The 19,263-nt window shown below is 30.5% G+C and overlaps 2 protein-coding genes across 2 annotated transcripts in view; one reads left to right on the forward strand and one right to left on the reverse strand.

Moving 5' to 3' along the window:
* Positions 1-19,263, reverse strand: part of LOC130440689 (phosphatidylinositol 4-phosphate 3-kinase C2 domain-containing subunit alpha) — a 38,596-nt gene that overhangs the window by 10,958 nt on the left and 8,375 nt on the right. Inside the window, exons 9-24 of the mRNA XM_056773969.1 lie at positions 18,331-18,551; positions 18,143-18,242; positions 16,900-17,111; positions 16,212-16,341; positions 15,942-16,152; positions 15,707-15,883; positions 13,490-13,784; positions 13,174-13,356; positions 12,553-12,762; positions 11,928-12,080; positions 11,390-11,765; positions 11,149-11,304; positions 10,619-10,769; positions 9,535-9,682; positions 7,296-7,531; positions 6,821-7,021 (exon numbers count right to left, since the gene is read on the reverse strand). Of these exons, the coding sequence (XP_056629947.1) occupies positions 6,821-7,021; positions 7,296-7,531; positions 9,535-9,682; positions 10,619-10,769; positions 11,149-11,304; positions 11,390-11,765; positions 11,928-12,080; positions 12,553-12,762; positions 13,174-13,356; positions 13,490-13,784; positions 15,707-15,883; positions 15,942-16,152; positions 16,212-16,341; positions 16,900-17,111; positions 18,143-18,242; positions 18,331-18,551 (3,160 nt within the window). The remainder of the gene's footprint in view (positions 1-6,820; positions 7,022-7,295; positions 7,532-9,534; positions 9,683-10,618; positions 10,770-11,148; positions 11,305-11,389; positions 11,766-11,927; positions 12,081-12,552; positions 12,763-13,173; positions 13,357-13,489; positions 13,785-15,706; positions 15,884-15,941; positions 16,153-16,211; positions 16,342-16,899; positions 17,112-18,142; positions 18,243-18,330; positions 18,552-19,263) is intronic.
* On the forward strand, positions 618-6,800 carry LOC130440691 (uncharacterized). Its single transcript, XM_056773972.1, has 2 exons — positions 618-925; positions 3,632-6,800. Exons 1-2 carry the CDS (start codon positions 805-807, stop codon positions 4,279-4,281), a joined length of 771 nt encoding a protein of 256 aa, XP_056629950.1. The 5' UTR covers positions 618-804; the 3' UTR covers positions 4,282-6,800.

Below are 19,263 nucleotides of genomic sequence, written 5' to 3' on the forward strand. Positions count from 1 at the left end.
TTCTTTTGATAATACCTATTAGGATAATAATTACTTTTTATTGCAGATTTTACTTTTTTGATAACTGTATATTTCATATCTCTATCTGCCAAACTAACAATTATTGATTTTTTGAAATTTTCAATATGGTATACCATTTTGTTTTTAAATTATTATTTATTTTTATAATTATATAATTGTATTATTTTTTCAATATCGGAGGTCGATTTTTCTATAGTATAAATTGGGCATTTCATTCAATAATTATTTCGATTTCTTTAAAATCTTTCATTACTAATTGTAGTTAGTAATTAAAGAAAGTTAGTTCTACAGTTACCCTTATTAATTCGTTTGAGGTATGTCTGTGTTTTCGAGTTTGGCCCCATTTATTTTAAAATATATTTGTTTATGAAAATTCACATCTAATGCAATAAATACATATTAATAAAAATTTTTTCTTTGAAGTATATTTTAAATATTTATTTTGATATAAAATATTTTTCAAATTGGATATTGGGTAAAAAGAGTCTGAATACTTTAAAGAGATATGTTGCTTTGCATTTGTCACCCGCTTACGACAAAAACAATCATTCTAATTAACACCATAAACTCTCAATATGGATTAGTTTTAATCTGGATTTAAACATGCTTATCTCGCAAAACACAGAATTATTGAATGTTTTTTAATAAATTGGAAAGATAAAACGTTATCAATTCTCTAATCATTTGTAGAGATAATATGAGTGGCTCTGAAATTGTCACTTATTATAGTAAATTTTAAAATTATCTAGTGTTACATATTTTGAATAAATTATTGTTCTGAATATGGGTTTAATCGGTGGATTTAAAGCCAAATTCATAAGAAATAGAAAACAGAAAGAAAACACTCAAGAAGTGGTCGTTCCTTTACATTATCGAGTCAAAGCAGAATTTGATTCACAAAATCGTAAGTACAAGTTGATAAATGCATTACATATTGCAATATAATGTTTTTTATCAAGAAAACCTGGAAGACCTCCCTCATTGTGATCTGATATTATCAGGATCAATGAACAATTTTGTTCCATCCTAAATTACTATAAATGTCTGTAAACCAGGGTTCTTACTCAGTAGAAGCTCCTTTAATTATAATAACTACAATTATTATTGTTCACACTAATATGTAAAATTCGGCACTTTGCTCTGTTTTCATCTAAGCAATTAGATAACTAATCCAAAAGACTTCATCCACTTCTTACTTGACTTTCTGTGACTATCTCCAGGTCCCGATGAAGATTGCTATTTCAAAAGTACCAGAGTGCATCAACGATACTCCTTAGCGCTTTATTTTGAAATCTTTGGATTATTTGGGTGTTGTTTTCGCTGGCACATCCCCATAGTCATGACAAAGTGAATTGTCTTCCCAGCAACTAATACATTTTCTTGTATCAATACTTAGTTCTTCTCGTTTTTTTTTCTGTGAGTTTTCCAGCGTAACTTCACATTTAGTGTTAACCCCAAATATTTTGCTATATTAGCATTCCTTCTTATTTGTGAAATTTACATATACCAATTTTTTCTTTTTTAAACTTATCCTCCATTTTTTGGTGCAATAATTAATTTTATTAATTGATGTCTGTAGGTTAATTGCTGCTTCTTCATGGGAATCGCCTTCGGTCAAAATGGTTGTATCATCCCCAAATGTGGCTTTCTAATTGAGGGATATCATTATAAGAGGTAAAGGACCTGCCCAAGAACACTACCTAGTAGTACACCCGCGTTGATTTCCTTTAAGTCTGAGTGAGCATCTTCTTGCTTTATTCTGAAGGTTCATTCTCTTATATAACAGTTTTGGATATTGGTTAGACAAGAACTTCTTCAATTTGTATTTGAGCCCTTCATGCCAAACTTTGTGAAATGACTGAATTACGTCTAAGAAAACAGAGGAGCAGACTTTTTTCTTTTCTAGTGATTTTTCTATGGTATCGGTTATCCTGAGTCTGTCTAAGGTGAAGTGTTTTGCCCTAAAGCCAAGCTGAAATGAATATATTAGTTTCTTTTTTCAAGTATAGGTTTTAATCTTTGCAGTAGTATTTTCATGAAGTGCTTTAATATCATTGGTAATAGTGACATTGATCTATATGAAGATACTACGTTTGGTGGTTTTCCTGAATTAGGAATCAATGACTTCAACTACTTTCCAAGTTAGGTAGGCTGCGTTTATAATATTATAGATTAGATTATAGATTTTTTTGTTAAATGTTTTAATATTTCCCCCGTGAGTAAGGCAAAGCCAGGAGCTTTCTATGGGTTGATATTTACTTTAATCATTGTGGATATTTCCTTTGGAATAGTATAAGTTATTTTCAAGCTGTCTTGATTTTGTATTAACTGTTCAAGTCATTCTTCTCCTTTAGTAGCTGTAAAAGTGTGCGCTAAATGTTCTGCAAATATGTTTGCTCTTTGTTGATTTCTGTTTCTAGATTTGAGTTCATATCCCACGCATCTTCTACTTGCAGATAAGTTAATGATATATTCCTTGTTAAGAAGTCGATCAAGTCGGCAATTTTATTCGGCTCGGTTGTTGATTTACCTGTTGATAGTATTTTTCACTTCAGTTACTTAGTTGCATTGAAGAGTTCTTTTCCTTTCGTTGTAATAAGCCTTGACCCCCAGTGGGTGTGTGGAAACTCTTTGTATTGTTCTTTTTCATAGTATGCCTGGGTGGACTATACAGCGCTGGGACAATTAATTTTTAATTTTTAGTTGAAAGGTTTACTGTTATATGCTTGTTTTGTATTCCATCTCCTGATAATGGGTAATACCGTCTCTTATTATGATGGTATTGATGGTATGATATATTTTATATTCTTTAAATCTAATGTATGACTCTTTTGTGAAATGAGTTTCTAAGATGGGTATATATCAATTTGTTCTATCTCTAGTAAGGCTTGCAGCTATTGTTGATGTTACAATAGTCCATTTGCATACCACTCTAGGATTCTCTGACTATTAGCCGCCATTTTGGTATACCTCCTTTGGTGCTGTATTCCATCCTGGTTATTCTATCATCCAAATTGGTTCCAATCAACTTATGTAGGACTGGAAATCGAATATTTTTTCAACTAATATTGGCGGTGGTAGTTGTGGTTTCTTGGTCAACCACTTTTTGTGGTTGGGTTTATGTATTTATGCATTTTATGCTTTTTACAATTTATAACTCTGTCCCGATCTTCATCAATTACGTATTTAGTCTTTTGAGTTTGATTTTTCTCTATAAATATTTTTTCTAGTTCTTTTATTTTTAGTTGGAATTGTTGAATAACCTTTTCTAATTGAGTGGCCCTTTTCTCAGCATTCTTTTTTTCCACATTGTATATAGCTGTTTGTTGATTCTGCGATATCGCACATCTGGAAGTTAAAATTATTCATAATGTCTCGCTGAATGTTATCATCATATCACCTGATTGCATTACTCTAAATAATTTTTTTTGTACTCCCATTTACATATAGCACGAATTATTTTGTGAGCGTCCGGACTATATAGGATAATGCTATCACGTTTTTATTTCATTATTGTTGCGTTATTTGACCGATATCAATAGATAATTTATAATGCATAACCTTGTAGAATAGAAACAACACAGCATTCATTGACACGTATTGGTTCTAGCACCAGATGCAGTTCCCATTGGAATTAAATCAGCACTCCGAAAACCAAGAACTCCTATCCGATCAGACACATTTACTGAAACGTCTAAAACCATAAGTGAAAAACTGAAAAGTGCATCCTTAAAAAACGTAGGAGAAAATTCATCTGATTCAGAAATACCTAAACAAGAAGGGAGAAATAAAACATATATTGATAAAGGAGACAATACAACAGAAAATTCGAACCCATATGTAAATAACAAAAAAGGAGATCATAGAAATGTCATTAGTAATAATTCAGATTCGACGCTTATTCTAATGACACAAGGTTCAGATTCTTCACCCACTAAAAACTTCAAAACAAATTCACGACGTACTCTGCCTACACCTGAAGTTCAAGTTGGTGGTCCTTTCCCAATGAATTCAAATCTACCTATGGATTATGAAGAATTTAAAGTAAACGTGATGCAACACGATCAATTTTATGAATCCGAAGAGGAAGATTTTGAAGAACCAATAGATATGTCACAATATGCTCGCCCATCATTTAGTTACAGCAGTCAAGCAACTAGTATCTTTTTTGGGGACACAGAACCAACAATTACTCGTCCTAGAAAAATTATATTGAGAAACGGAGATGTAGATGAAGAAGGAGAAGAAAATGACTGTTAATAGCTTTATATGTATGTAAAAATTTGGACATTTTACTTTAGAAAAATGTAAAATTGTAAAAATTTTTCAATTTGACTTATATAAACATGACTATTTTTAAAAAAATAATGTATTCACAAGAAAATGATGTTTAATAATTTATGTAGATGTAACATGACAGATACAAAAAACTAAAAATATAAAGTTTTTATAGAAAGACTAAAAAAATATTTTAGTTTTAAGGATTTAGGAACGTAAGAAATACAAGACATACTATTCTGAAAAATTGTACATTGTCCAAAAGAGACGAAAAGATATAATTATGAAAACAATAACATAAAAACTAAAAATAAAGATACATTAGAGGTATTAAAAACTATAACCAAGCTATATTTCTAATAAAAGGAAATAAAGCATCTGTAGTAGAAGCTGTAGTAACTGACAATTAGGTATAGAAATATGTGATAAAAATAAGAGAGGTGGACATATATTGAGAATACATGAGACGAGAATGAAATACTTAATCACTATACCAACACTCACAATTAATCTTTTTGACACGCGTTTCTATAACCAGAGACTGAAGGTAAACAGAGTTTACCTTCTCTGAAGACGATAACTTGATGATGATGAATGTTGGTGTAGTGGTAAGATAAAATAGTGAATTCAGTATGAATACCACTAACGGTTCCAGAAATTCCAGCTTAGTGGGCAAACGGGAGTCAAATTGAGAAAATATATGTATAGACAGAAGAACAAGTGACTTTTATATGAGGATAGTAAATAGGACACACAATTAGTGAAGTGAGAGAAATTGAAAATATGAGAAATACAATATAATGACAGAAACTTCCTTGAATTTAATTTGATAGTACTGAAAAAACTAGCATTCCAATATGGTGATAAGGTAGATATTATTTTTTAATAACAATTCCGTCTGCAGGGTAGAAATTACATAATATATCTATATGATTAGATTTAATTGTAAAATGTAGACAATAAAAAACAAACGAAAATATTTTATTTTTATATATAACCATGATAACTTCTTCAAGAAAAATGAACATATTTTGTTTACCAGTTACATGTCAATAAAGCATATTTAATTTCGCGCGCGAAGTATAACATCACTCAATAAGTCGTGTGTAGTCAGTCAGGCTAAGGTTTCAGTATTTTGGGATGCGCATGGAGTATTGTTCATCAAATATTTCCATAAGTTAGAGATATTCAATAGCGAATACTACATAGAGTTGTTGGATCGACAATGCACCGATTCACAAGCTGATGACAAAAATGGTTAAATTGAGCGAATTACACTTCAAATTTATTTCTCATCCGCGAAAAATTGCTCAAGTAAGGAATTTAGCTCAAATGAAGAAGCAATTGCTGAATCTGAAGCTTATTTTGAGGCAAAAGACAAATCCTTCTACAAGCACGGCATCAAGAAATTAGAGAAGCGTTGGAATTATGGTATCGCTCTTGAAGGAGATTATATTGATGAATAAAATCGATTTCTGACAAAAAAAATGTGTTTTCCATAGTTACTCACAAGACTTATTGAGTGCATAATTATATATTTCGACTCCGGAAAACTGTTTAAAAACTTTATTTAATACATTCACAAAAAAAAATTTACAACTTGAATATACTAATTTAACGATTGAATTAATTATAAATGATTGAACTAACGGAATTGATTTAATGAATGAATTGCAATTATTTTGATTAATGGAATGAATAAATTGAATTCATCTTTTGTTTCGCAATATTCATATTTATATTAAAATTAATACTGATAAAAAGTTTACAAAATATATTGTTTTATTGTACTGTATTAATTCCTTTTGTGTTTCAATAATTTTGCGACGTTTCAGTTTTACTTTTATGCGATAACGCATAAGACACCTTTTTAAATCACATGGAGATTATTTTTTAGGAAGATAGGTAAACATTCCATCGCGCATTTTTTATAGATCTATAAAAGAATATTCTACCATATATTTAATAGAGATTTTTCAATAAAAGCTAGGCGGTTTAACTTGTTATGATACTCTCAACAATTACCATTATATTGCTACTAATTCAGACAAAATTTTGACAAATTATTTAACCAATGCATAAATCTATTTTAACCACGTTAAAACCAGCTTATTATTTTTTCTGTGTATCGCGAATAAACGCGACAGAGGGCTTTGTATTATAATAAACATTATTGTAATTCCTTCAATTTGTCTAATTACATGAAATTTTTCTCTCGACTTTAAAACATGCAACTTTATTAATGTCATTTATAAAAAAGTATCAAAAAGCTTGGTATAACCATATTTGTGATATATTAATTAAATTATTATTAAATTGAGCCATGTATTTGCCAATTAAACAAACTATATGCAAAATTTAGATTTTTGTTATCTTGATAATAGCAGTAAGAATGATTGATTTTATGATATCATCATATTGTTATCTGTTCTCGACACATAATTTGCAAGATTCCATTGTATACAGATTGTCACACATAAATATAAGCTAGCTAATAAAAACCTTATTTGAATTTACCAACCTATGTAATTTGGCCAATGGAAAGTATATACACAACTTCTGGTGTAATTCACAAAATTCTTTATAAGTTCGTTGAATTTCCATCGGTTGCCTTTGGTCTTTACGATATACTCGCAGAATATATACATAATATTTATCTGGATCATATCTTTTTCTATAATTGACTACTTCCACATGGACCAACTGACCATCACTTGCTAAACTACAAAATAAAATTATTACATATTAATTTCAAATACACTTAAGAGATTTGTAAAATTTTCCAGAAAGTAGAATATAATCTAAAATTTTCATATATATGGTCAGTTTAAAAGGCGGTTTGGGGTGAACACCTAGAGGACTGAATGAGGTTAATTTATATATATATATATATATATATATATATATATGTATATATATGTCATGATTATATTTGCAACTATGTAAAATTATTGTGAATAAACATATATTTTAATTAAAACGTTATTTATAGGTACCTGTAGGTTTTTGGTACAAATGACAGTAGCGTTCCCTCGTTATTTTCAGCAGTAAATTTGAGTTGAGCGAGATTGTGCAAAAAGAAATTAAATTGTGTGAAACGTGTTTTCAGAGATTCTTCGATTAAACGAGTAAAGTAGGCAGCAGCTTCAGGATTAGATAATTCAGGCAACAGTGCCTTATGCATATAACTTATTGATTCTGGAGTTATCCTGCATATTCCGGATGATGTTATCTGAAAATTATGTAAACTGTAAATTTGTCCACCATTATTTCATTAAAACACCCTTCTTTGCATTTCAATTCCTAAATTCCATTAACCTATGTTGATTAATACATTATAGCTTCTAATACTCAGATAATGAAATAAACGGACATTCAGACCAATAAATAACAGAATGGCATACTTAGGAATTGGGAAATATCAACGCTCTAATAGGGAAGGAGAAATATCTGAACCAATCAGCAGGAAAAAAAGAGAATACATGAAAGAAAAAATAATAATGGACAACGGTTATGTAATCTAGCAGACCAAACGAATATGATTTTCAGCAGTAGTAAATTTCGGCACCACAAAATGACCTGTGTATCATCACCAATGTTAAACTAGATAGGATAGTCACTAAGTCCTAAGTAGAATAGGAGTTATGAACTAGCAGAAATAAGAAATAGAAAGCTGTATCAGTAAATAAGCGAGAAGGTGTAGACATGGACGGCATAACCTAATTAGGTGTGTTCAAGTCATTATTATTGTATGTTGATTGATACATACATTATGCTTCAAAATTTTGGAAAAAAATTCGAATGCTAATTATATGTAGTGAAAATTAATAAGATGATAAATTTTTAAGATGTTTTATAAAAAACAACACAAGTTATATGAAGAAAATTCTAGAACATATAAAAATAAGATTATTGTAAACAATTTGAAGTTGAATATCAATTAGTTCGGTTGTGATATTAATTGTATTCATTCTATTAGATAGAATTATTCTAATTTTGTGTAAATACATTTTTTTAAAATAATTTACGAAAGCGAAAATTATAATTTTTTGTCAATTTGTGAAATACTTTTTCTATAGTGTGGTTAGAAGGACAATATTTTCAACATTTAGACCATATTTAATTGGTATGCTACAAGTGATAACTACTCGCTATATACTAGTTGTTAGCCGCTTTATTATGCCGCTATACATAAAATAAATTATATTACTCTAGATCTGGATCAGACCTAATTATGGTTTTGAAAGAAAATCTGGATAAACAAAGCACATATCCTTCTATCTATGTGAGATTAAATAGGTCAACCAAACTTTTTGAGATCTATTGGTTATTGGTTAACGGTCTGTTTAAAAGTTAAATAATATTTGGCCCAGTAATCTACGTATATACTATTTATATTTATATTAAATAAGCTTTTTTTGTTGTGAATCATATTTCAAATACAGATTTCAATGTTGATACTTTTTCCTTATTCAAGAAAACAGAAAGAGCTAATGAGATACGACACACAGTGGTGCTATAGCGATTTTTGAAAGTGCTTATTTCGATTATCTACTTCTCTCTCTGGTTTTCTCACACTATATAAACTACAGGATGTAGGAACAGCATGATTTTTTTCCTGTTTCAAGGATATTCCCAAAAATAAGGCCTATGGTCAGAATAATGGAAGTTTGACCAAATTACTTCTCTAAATGAGTGATATATAATTGTTTAAGGAGAAAAAACTTATCAAATTTTTTCCATGTTTTACGTTGGTCAACACAGCCACACACCAATCACACTGGGCAACAAAAAATAAGAGAGCTTTACAACGTTATAAGTTGCAAATTTTAAATAAACATTGAGAACAGCTATGATCACAATTATTCAACTTAAGCATACACTCCAAATACTTGGTGCAACTTGCTTTAATAAGAATAACCTATCACGAAAATTTCAGAAATTTTTATCTTGCCAATAGACCACCCCCACGTTTCTATATTAATTCGTTCTCGATGTATTGAATTGTTTCCGCTAATTGGCCATTTGGCTTCACTGTGCGACGTAACCATAATATATTAATATATTTACTCGAAAACCCGCCGAAAATATGAAGATTTCCAAAATAGGTGAAATATTAAAAGCTTTAATGACACATTATTTTTTTCATTAATTAGAATACAGTCTTTTTTTCCTCTTCCAAGAGCAAATCATACATGCACAATATTGTAGTACGGTATATTCATTAATACATACCAAGAACAAAAATAAATTTCTGTTGTTTCTTATAATATTGAATGCTTGGCAACACAAATCAACAAATTGATGGAATTTTTCAGTTGGCCGATCACCTCCATTAATAACGTAAGCCATATCAGATGTTAACACAAATGGGGCTCGGTCCCTTAAAACAAAAGAGCACGCTCAAATTATTTAATTGTGTTGAATTTTATATGATAAAAATTCTATTCTCTACTCAAAATGTGCTCATGTACATTATATCTACATGTAACTAATCAATCCAAATATAACTGAATATTATACTACATCACTCAATAAATCGTGTGACAAACACATAAATGGCGCTGCCATTGTCAAAACCATATAACGTTTATGGAGTACCAACTTTCAAAAGACTATGTGTGAAATTTCATGACATTTTGATTAGTCTCAAAAAAGGGACAACCATTTAAGTGAATCTACTTTTGTTATTTCCAAAACAATGGATTTAAAACAGACACAGATTATGGTGAACGTTCTGGTCGTCCAATTGTAGTGGTTAGTCCAGAAAACATCGAAAAAGTCCAAAAATTGGTTATATCTAATCGTAAATTGAAATTGCGTGAGATATCTGAGGGCGTAAAGATATCAGAGGGCAGTGTGTTTATAATTATGCATGAGCATGACCATGAGACATCTTTTTTAAAAATGGGTGCCGCGTTTACTTTCAGTCGATCAAAAACAACAATGTGTTGATGATTCAGATCATTATTTGGTCATGTTTACACGTAATAAATAAAATTATTTTGCGTCGATATGTGACAATGGATAAAACATGGATTCATCACTTCACTCCGGAAAAAAACGATCATCATCTCAGTGGACTGCAGCCGGTAAACCACGTCCAAAACGTCTGTCACAACAGTCAGCTGCGGATGTTATGGCTTCAGTATTTTGGTATGCGCATAGAATATTGTTCATAGACCATCTCCAAAAGGGAAAGACAATTAATATCGATACTATATAGAGTTGTTGGATTGATTGCATGCAAAAATCGATTTTTAGCAAAAAATGTGTTTTTCTTGGTAAGTCACGCGACTTATTTATTGATGTGTCTTACCTTTTAAAATTTCCAAACATCTGTGCGTCTCCCAAAAATTTTCCAAAATCAATATGAAATAGATGTCCAGATATTTTCAACATAATATTATCATTATGTCTATCACAAATGCCCAAAATATAAGTTATCACACAATAACCAGCGCATGAGGCTAAAATTTAAATTAGTCTATGAGAAAACAGGCTACAAGTAACTCTATTAATACTAATTGATGCTGGGACAGAAGAATGACTTAGCGAATTTAATGGTTTTTATTTCTAGGGTGAATAAATCAACAAAAGTTCACTAAGCACTAAATCAAATGATACTGGAACAAAAAATATCAATACGGATGTGGAAATGGAAATAAACACAATGGAAATGAAGCATAAAAAATAGTAGGAAATATTCAGTGAGACAAGATAAAGAATGAAGACATCCAAAAAGTAACAAAACAAGAATCAATAATAGAGAAAGTAACCAGTAATAGCTTTTTGCAATTTTGGATAATTGGAAACAAACGTTTTTGATTAACAAAAATAAAACCATACCTGTAAAATTTTGTACAGCCCTTGCATACTCTAATTCAGAAGGATTATGTTTCGCTAACCATTCAGCTATTGGCTTATCTTTAAATGAACCGGTCAATCCGTGTTCTACCTGAATTTTTCTCAATGTTTCTGCCTTTGTTACCATCTCTATCATACCTGGAGAAGAATAATAGAAGCTCAACAACTTGGTCATTAGATAATCAATATCTACTATTTTTTCATATATAAACCACAGTCTTACCTTTTCTTCTGGATGTTGGTATACATGTAAATGCTACCATTTTTAAATCTAATCCCTTACTCAACCACAACTTATCCATTAAACGAATCATTTGCAATGTCAACATATCTTGTTGCAAATCATCTCCAACTTTATAAATAGCTGCTCTTATCGAACTATCTTCCATTAAGAAGTTTATTTTCAAGGGTAACGTATTAGATGGAAAATAAGAACATGATTGTATATCTACTCCTTTCACCCTCAATGTAGGTGAGAGAGGTAAACTTGTTGGAGTTTCTTGAAGATCTTTGTGAATTTGTCCCAACCCATTGTGTAAAACAGTGAGACGATGAGACTCTTTGGTTTTTTGTACTTCTTCGGCTATATCATTTAATTTCTAAAATATTATAATTTTTCTAAATTTATTATAGCAGTATGCCAAAGTTTTGATCTAATATATTCATAATTTTTCAAAATTCATTTCAGCAATATGACAAGTATTTGCCTCAATATAATAAATAGGAAAACAGTAATCTAAAAATGTCATTCATAATCTTACCTTAACAAGAGACTGCTGGTAAAGAAAACAATCTCCTAGGGATTTTCCACATATAGCTAATAAAGCTCTTAACAGTAGTTTCAGTCTTCTATGGTGTCTAAATTCGCTAATACCCAATTCCATATCTTTACCTCTTATTTCTGATGTGCAATTCTAAAAAAAAATAGTTGACAGAAATGACTACACAATATGGATGTAGTTCAAAAGTATTCTAAGCTGGGAAGCCTGATAGTGCTGATCAATTTGATTTTGTGTATAATGAAATAGTGAAGTTAAAACCAAATGCTCTATTTGTATTAATCATGTATCAGTCATTGTAGATGCCGTAACAGCCAATTGCAATAAAAATAGAATGTAAATGGTGGAATTTCACCTAGAAATTAGATTAGACAAAATGGTTATAGGAGAAACAATAGAATATGTTGTAAGAAAGCTCAAGAATTTGTCAATGTGGGAATAAATAAATTTATATATTTGGAAATGGTTACTGAAATAAAAATTAGTCTTTAAGTCCAGTATATAGGGCAATATTAGCAAAAGATAGGAAACTAGGAAGGTTGAATAAATCTTATGAAATCAAAGTAGATATATAGTAAAATGAAAAAGGTCAAAAATGAATACTTACTTGAGGCGAATCTCCTGGAATGCTATGACATAATAACCAAAATAAATAATGTGCAAATCTAGGAGACCTTAGAGCTCTGTCTAACAAGAACTTTGCTAATGAAGAATTTTCATAAGTTTCATGTCTTAAAGCTACTACTAATTGGGGTAAGTAATCTACTAATTCATCATTTGTAAGGCCTCTGATCCATCTAATAGCCATCCTCCTGACCTAAAATATTGAAAATTTATTGTAAATTTACCACGGGATGGTAATTTTAATTAAAAGGTATGTAGCTTACATATGGTAAATATGTGTATATTGCATCTAGATTCCTGTCTATCATATCTGGATAGAATGTTTGTAAAAATATTGAGGTAGAAATAAGAGTAGTTCTACCAATTTTTATTAAAAGACAGAAGTCATAAATGATATTCTTCTCTGTAAGAAATACATTACTTGGGCAGTGATAACAAATTCTTTCCTTACTATTTGCCATTCTCTTAATATCGGCGATTATCATTCGCGAGGCGTAGGCATTAATATATCTAGATTTCTTGGGGTATAGCTTTTGTTTGTAAATATTCCCATTAAAAACAAAAAGGAACAACATAACTTACTAATAATTTTTTTGTTACTAACCTCTAGATCCGGATATACGGGAAGAAGTAATTCCAATGCTTGAATTGGTTTCAGTCTTGTCCACGCATGCAGCATACCGTGAAGATCTGGAAGTTGAACATATTCCCAACTGTGAGCAGCAAGAAGTACTTTTGGTAACGCTGTCTGAAGATGATATAGATAGTGACGTTTTTCCCATAAAATCTATAAAACAATTAATGTCTATATGAAATGTTGAGTATAATTTATTTTAAATATTTATCTAAATTTATAGTTATATTTGCTGAATACATTTTGATTATTATTAACAAATAATAAATACAATTCATATAATTACCTCTCTTATCTCTGGTGAAAATCTGTACAACAAATCTTGATCACAAGCATCTACCAGTAATTGTTGTGTTTCATTATCTAAACTAGAGAAGTCTCCTTTGCAAACGTTGCTATATAAATCCGGTGACACAGAAGGAAACTGAACTTTGGTAGGAGCTACAATTTCTATGCCGAGAACAGGATGGTCAGGATCTGGATGAGTTCCCGTAGCAGGCGCTGGCCCATAAATATGATCGTTTATATAGTTGGTTTCATTGGGCCAAATTGAAAGCAGTATACTGCCTTGATTCATAGCACTAAAACAAAAATATTGTTCACTTTACCATTTTATTAATAACTTTTTAAATAAATTTCTTATAAATAGAAAGTAATCAATCAAACGTGGCGACCAATAGTGCGTCGAAAACCTTATGCTTTTGGAGAAATGTTTTTATGAAAGATGTCGAACAAAAATTGGTTCAAGATATTTTCAATTCCGTTGTTATATCATAGAAGTAGCAGATAACATAATTTATTCTACACAATTCACATTTTTCACAAATAACCAAATAAGGTTGGTAAATCAAATTATTAGAATTATAGAAAAGTAAACAAAAATTGTACAACTTACTATTCTACAATTACAATACATACAAAGATCTCATGGTGATATAGTACTGCCTATACGTTTCAGCTTGATTACTGATAACAAAATTACAAGTCACTATAGTCAGAAGTAAGGCTAGGATTATTCAGTTACAAATAAAACTCTAGTACAAATTTTATCGAGATATTAAAAAAGTCGCGATGACAAAACGGTTGTCTACTAATTTTTCTGTGAGACCTAGTTGTCACCTGATAACAAGTTTAAGAATCACACCACAGGAGAATCTGAAGAATCGATTTAATATTGAAGTGATGGATCAAAACTATGACAACACAGAGTGGCGCTTGCTCTTAGAATCTTCGAAATATAGTCTAAAACCGTCCATACTAATAGGATACGCAGTGAATTGCAAAGAGAGCTATGAAACGAGAGCATTTTAATTTATTTAATAAAGTATAAAGAACACCAATGGAAAGTGTGCGGTGACCTCAAAGTTATCAGTATGTTATTGAAATTGCAGGGTGGTTACACAAAATACTGTTATTTTCTTTGTTTGTGGAACAGTAGGGAGAAGCAACAAAATTATGTAAGAAAGCAATGACCTATTCGGAATGAAATCTATTAATGAAATATCTGCTTGAAAATCATTTAAAATGGTTGCAGAAAATTTTTTAGGAAATAAAAACGTGAAATTGAAAAGAAATTGTTACCAATGAAAATTTTGCATAAAATGGGAATAAACATGTCATTTAAGATCATTTTCTGCACTCGCATTTGAGTTTATTTCCCACCAAGATTTAAAGGTTTTCGAAGAAAGACATCAAGGATTTTGGGATGAAAGCATGTTGGGGGTTTACCGTTGGTCTAATATAAAAGAAATTAATTCAAATAGCTATAAAAAGAAAGCAAAAACCAGTCACTTTTAATTTTTTTTAGTATTAATGCAAAAATCATATATTTCAATTAAGTAAATAAATATTTCTTAAGCCAGACGAGACAGAATTGTTTCATTATTTTCTATCTAAACGAATAACAGCTGGGGTATGGAAACCTGAAAACTAGTGTTATATTAATCCATAGATCGCATACAACATGAATATCAAAATAATTTATAATATTATTGTAATATTATTTTTTTTAGTTATTTCTCAAAAATAAGTAAAATCTATCAACTGAATTTTTGTAGTTGCATTGATATACATGTTGTAGGTAATCTATTAATCAATATAGTTTTGCAAGTTGTCAATGTCAAGTATTATTTTTATATAGACCGCAAAAGGTCGAATCGTCAAATTTCGCTTGTTTGCTGGAAGCTGATAAATTATAATGACATTTGTTTATTTCAAAACTTATTCCAATATTAAAAAATGTGCTATAGTCTCTAGCACCGAGTGTGCGACATTTTTACTTAGTTTCTATTCTTGTTGCAATGTAACATATAACCTCAATAAATTTAAACAAAAATGCGTATTAATAAAAATATAATTTTTTTCTAAATAAACGTATTATCATTATAAGAAACGTCAATTACAATTATATACCAGGTATCTTGCTACCCTATTCAATATAAAATTATTAAGAGATGGGCTGGATTTTTTTGATAACTAATACAAGCAATCTGTTCAAATTTACCTTTCATAATTAAAAAACTGAACTGAAGCCCATCCTATTTCTTCCTCCTTATAAGCAGGAACAGTAGAATTTTTCGAATCTTCGGTATCTGACGTAATTAAAGTTCTACCAAAAAGTAAGATTACTAATCGAGATTCTCTTGCCAAACTATTTATAGGTACATCTTCAAATTCTAACCTAAAATACACTTAGTTATAGGAATATATGAAATTGAAAATAATACTTAAGAGTATACCAGCTGTCAAATACTATCCTAGAAGGCCAATATTTATCCCTATCAAATTTTCTGGAAGGTTGGGTACACAGAGATTTGCCAATTTTCTTTGTACCGTGATATATTTGAACAGTTGCTGTATATTCTTCATGTTCCCATTCAAAAGATGGGCGATACACAGCACATATTCTTACTATGACAGAATCCATTATATCATGAACGTATCTCATTGCTGAAATTTTATATATTATTATTTGACTTTACTTATTTGAAGTTGTTTTTGATACTTACATTCATGTGATAAAGTACTTTTCACTTCAAAGTCTACACAAAACGCGTGACTATACATTTCAATCAAATTCTGAACTGCAAATCGAATCTTGTTGCAGTGATTACTGATGAAATCAGAAAATGAAGATTTCTAAAAAAGGAGAATAAAGTATATCTAAAGTTTAATGTTATCTTTTGTATATTTCAAATATAAATTGCAAGGTTAAAGTGACAAAAAAACTCAAATACATTTATTTGTAGGACAGAAAAATATGTAAAATATACTCAAAAAAGCCATAACATAATAGATGATGAGCTGAATATTCCAAGAGAAAAGATTTGGATTCAAATTCAATAGAAAGTGATATGATAAATAGGAAATCATGAAAAATTAATTAATACAAAACATTATACTGTGAAAGGAATATCACGATGAGTTAAAATAGAAAGTTAGTACAGGATTAAAGAGAAATCTTGAAGATATCAACTGAAATAGTTTCATTATATGAAGAGAATATCATAGATATCTTTTGAAATCCAAATATGAAGCAAAACATGAGAAAAAACTCTAGTAAACCTGAAACCGAAATTAGCCATCATATTTGTTAAAATTCTAGATTGAATTTTTAATAAATGAATATTCATTTTGAAATTTATAAGTGATATTTTATGGCTGTATATTATTTATGAATTATTTCATCTTACTTACATTGGATGGTAGAAAATTTTTACAAGTTTCTTCTAAGGCTTCAACTGTATACATAATATCAAGTGTACACAAATCTCCCATTAAATTAACAAGGTATTTAACTGATTGTATTACATTTAAAGGCTGCACGGCAGGCATTACTGACGGATTACTATTCGTTTCCATTTGCAAAGCGGCATCTTCCAATTTCCTTATTTCATTTTCGACAGTCTCTAAAATTGAAATAAAAAGTTGTTAAATTAATATAAGTTGAATTAGAAGTATACTATCTACTAATTTTTTGGAGTAGTTTCCAAAATCTTTTAACTTTTGTCTTCAGTTCTTTATATAACCCCCCCCCCTTCCCTACAAAACAATGGATCCGAACGTACAAGTTAAGAGGTTAAAGAGGCAGAATTCTCTTGGTTATTTGTCATTGCCTTCCAACACGTGGCACACCGAATTTTTATTTTTTTTTTGTTCTCCAAATCTCAGATTGATCTCGAATTATTATGATTCGCAGAAAGAGCGTGATTTAGCTAGACCATCGCAAACACTTTTATGAATAACTAATTTTTAAGTCTCTCGGTAAAGTTTGGTTTCAGCTAAAAGATCGTTTTCTGAAAATATAATAGGGTGATTGATATATCATTCCTTGAATTCAAGCTATGGTAACCAAATGAAAATGTGGCGCAATTACAATCATTATAGTCTATTTCAGAAAGGTATAGAGTAATAAAATGGGAAATTCCGTCCAGTTCGGCTCAATTTCAGTGTCGGCCATAGGTGTAGGTCTTGAAATAGTATTGTTTGTAATAATAAAATTTCAAGTAATTGCGTAAGAGAATTAGGAAAAGTATGTTTTTTGGCCTGAAGTTTCAATATCCAAATATTGTGTAGGGATTACTTAGGTAGTAGATTATACAGTTACGTTTTGCGTTTAACAGGTACCGTTTACATAGCCTAATTTTTATTCTGTTAAAATAAAATTCTTTCCTTTTTACGAGTATCCTACCGGCACGCCTTTGGTACACTATTTTCAGTATTGGTGAATGGATAAAAATAGGGTAAATCCATATATTGACCCCAATCCGGGTGGTACTACCTGCACTTGATAAAAACATCGAATTTTACAATGAAATCAATGCCAAACTATGAAAGTGGCTCGAATATTTATTGGGTCACTCTGTGGTCCCCTAGCATACCTAATGAGGTTTTATTACTCTATACCTTTCTGAAATAAACTATAATATACAACACTTACCTAACAAAATATTCAATTTTTCATAAGTAATACGAACAACTGTATCATTGGGGATTATATTTTCGAATTTCAAAGTTTCATCATCATTGTCATCAGCAATCTAAAAACATAACATAATGTAGATAATAAAAATGTTTTATGTATCTACTGGCGTAATTGTAATATTTTGTTATAGAATTTTAGTTTACCGTTCTAGCGAAAGATTTGTCTTTTTTAGAATCCGGTATTAATATCAAAATAACATCTTCATCCAGTTTGATACAGTCATGTACATATTCGTAATCACTTAAAAATGTGGTAGGAACTAAATATTCGTTACTTCCCCACACTTTTAGCGTGTATTGAGTAGTAGTGGGCGCATCAAGACCATAAGTAAGTTGTAGAGTAACGTGTTCAACGCTTGAATTAACTAGAAAAAAACAAAAAAGATTATGCTCCAATGGGCGCTTAGTTGGTACCACTTTACCACCAGAGTTACTTTAGGAGGTCTAACTTATATGAGAACATAGCAACATTTATTTTATATCAGTTTAATCTACAGAGAACAAAAAGTTTGATTTACCAAAACATAGAAAATATCAAAAAAATTGTACAAAACATCTATACAAAAAAATGAACGGTGCTTAAACTTAAACCAACCAATGAATTTCTAATAGCGTATGTTGCCGCCCCTCGCTCTAATTACAGCTTTCATTCTTCTTGGAAGGCTTCTAAACAGGTTCTGGACGTATCCTTGTGGCATGTTTTCCCAAAAGATAAAAAGAACATTTTGAACATCATCTAGTGTTCTTTTTGGTGCCGGATGTTGCTGAATGTGCCATCCTAGATGGCCCCAGACATGCTCTATTGGGTTAGGTCCGGGTTATGTGCAGGCCAATTCAGGGTGGGTATCTCGACCTCTTCTAAGTACTGCCGAACCACTCTAGCAGCGCGTGGACGAGCATTAGCACAGAGTTGTCACCGATATGAGGCATATAGGGCACTACATGGGGTTCTAGAATATTGGTTATGTACCTGTCAGCATTTAGTCTTTCATCATTCACTGGTACTAACTCCGTGCGACCCTCGAAATAAATTCCTCCTCAAACCATGAAAGAGCCACCACCAAAACTTTCAGTTTG

Source organism: Diorhabda sublineata, chromosome 2 (genome assembly GCF_026230105.1).
Source record: "Diorhabda sublineata isolate icDioSubl1.1 chromosome 2, icDioSubl1.1, whole genome shotgun sequence".
In the NCBI taxonomy this organism is placed as follows: Eukaryota; Metazoa; Arthropoda; class Insecta; order Coleoptera; family Chrysomelidae; genus Diorhabda; species Diorhabda sublineata.

Coding starts and splice junctions, on each gene's coding strand:
- LOC130440691 (XM_056773972.1), top strand. CDS start 805: ATGGGTTTAATCGGTGGATTTAAAGCCAAATTCATAAGAAATAGAAAA. Junction 926..3,631: donor AGAATTTGATTCACAAAATC/GTAAGTACAAGT, acceptor TATTGGTTCTAG/CACCAGATGCAGTTCCCATT.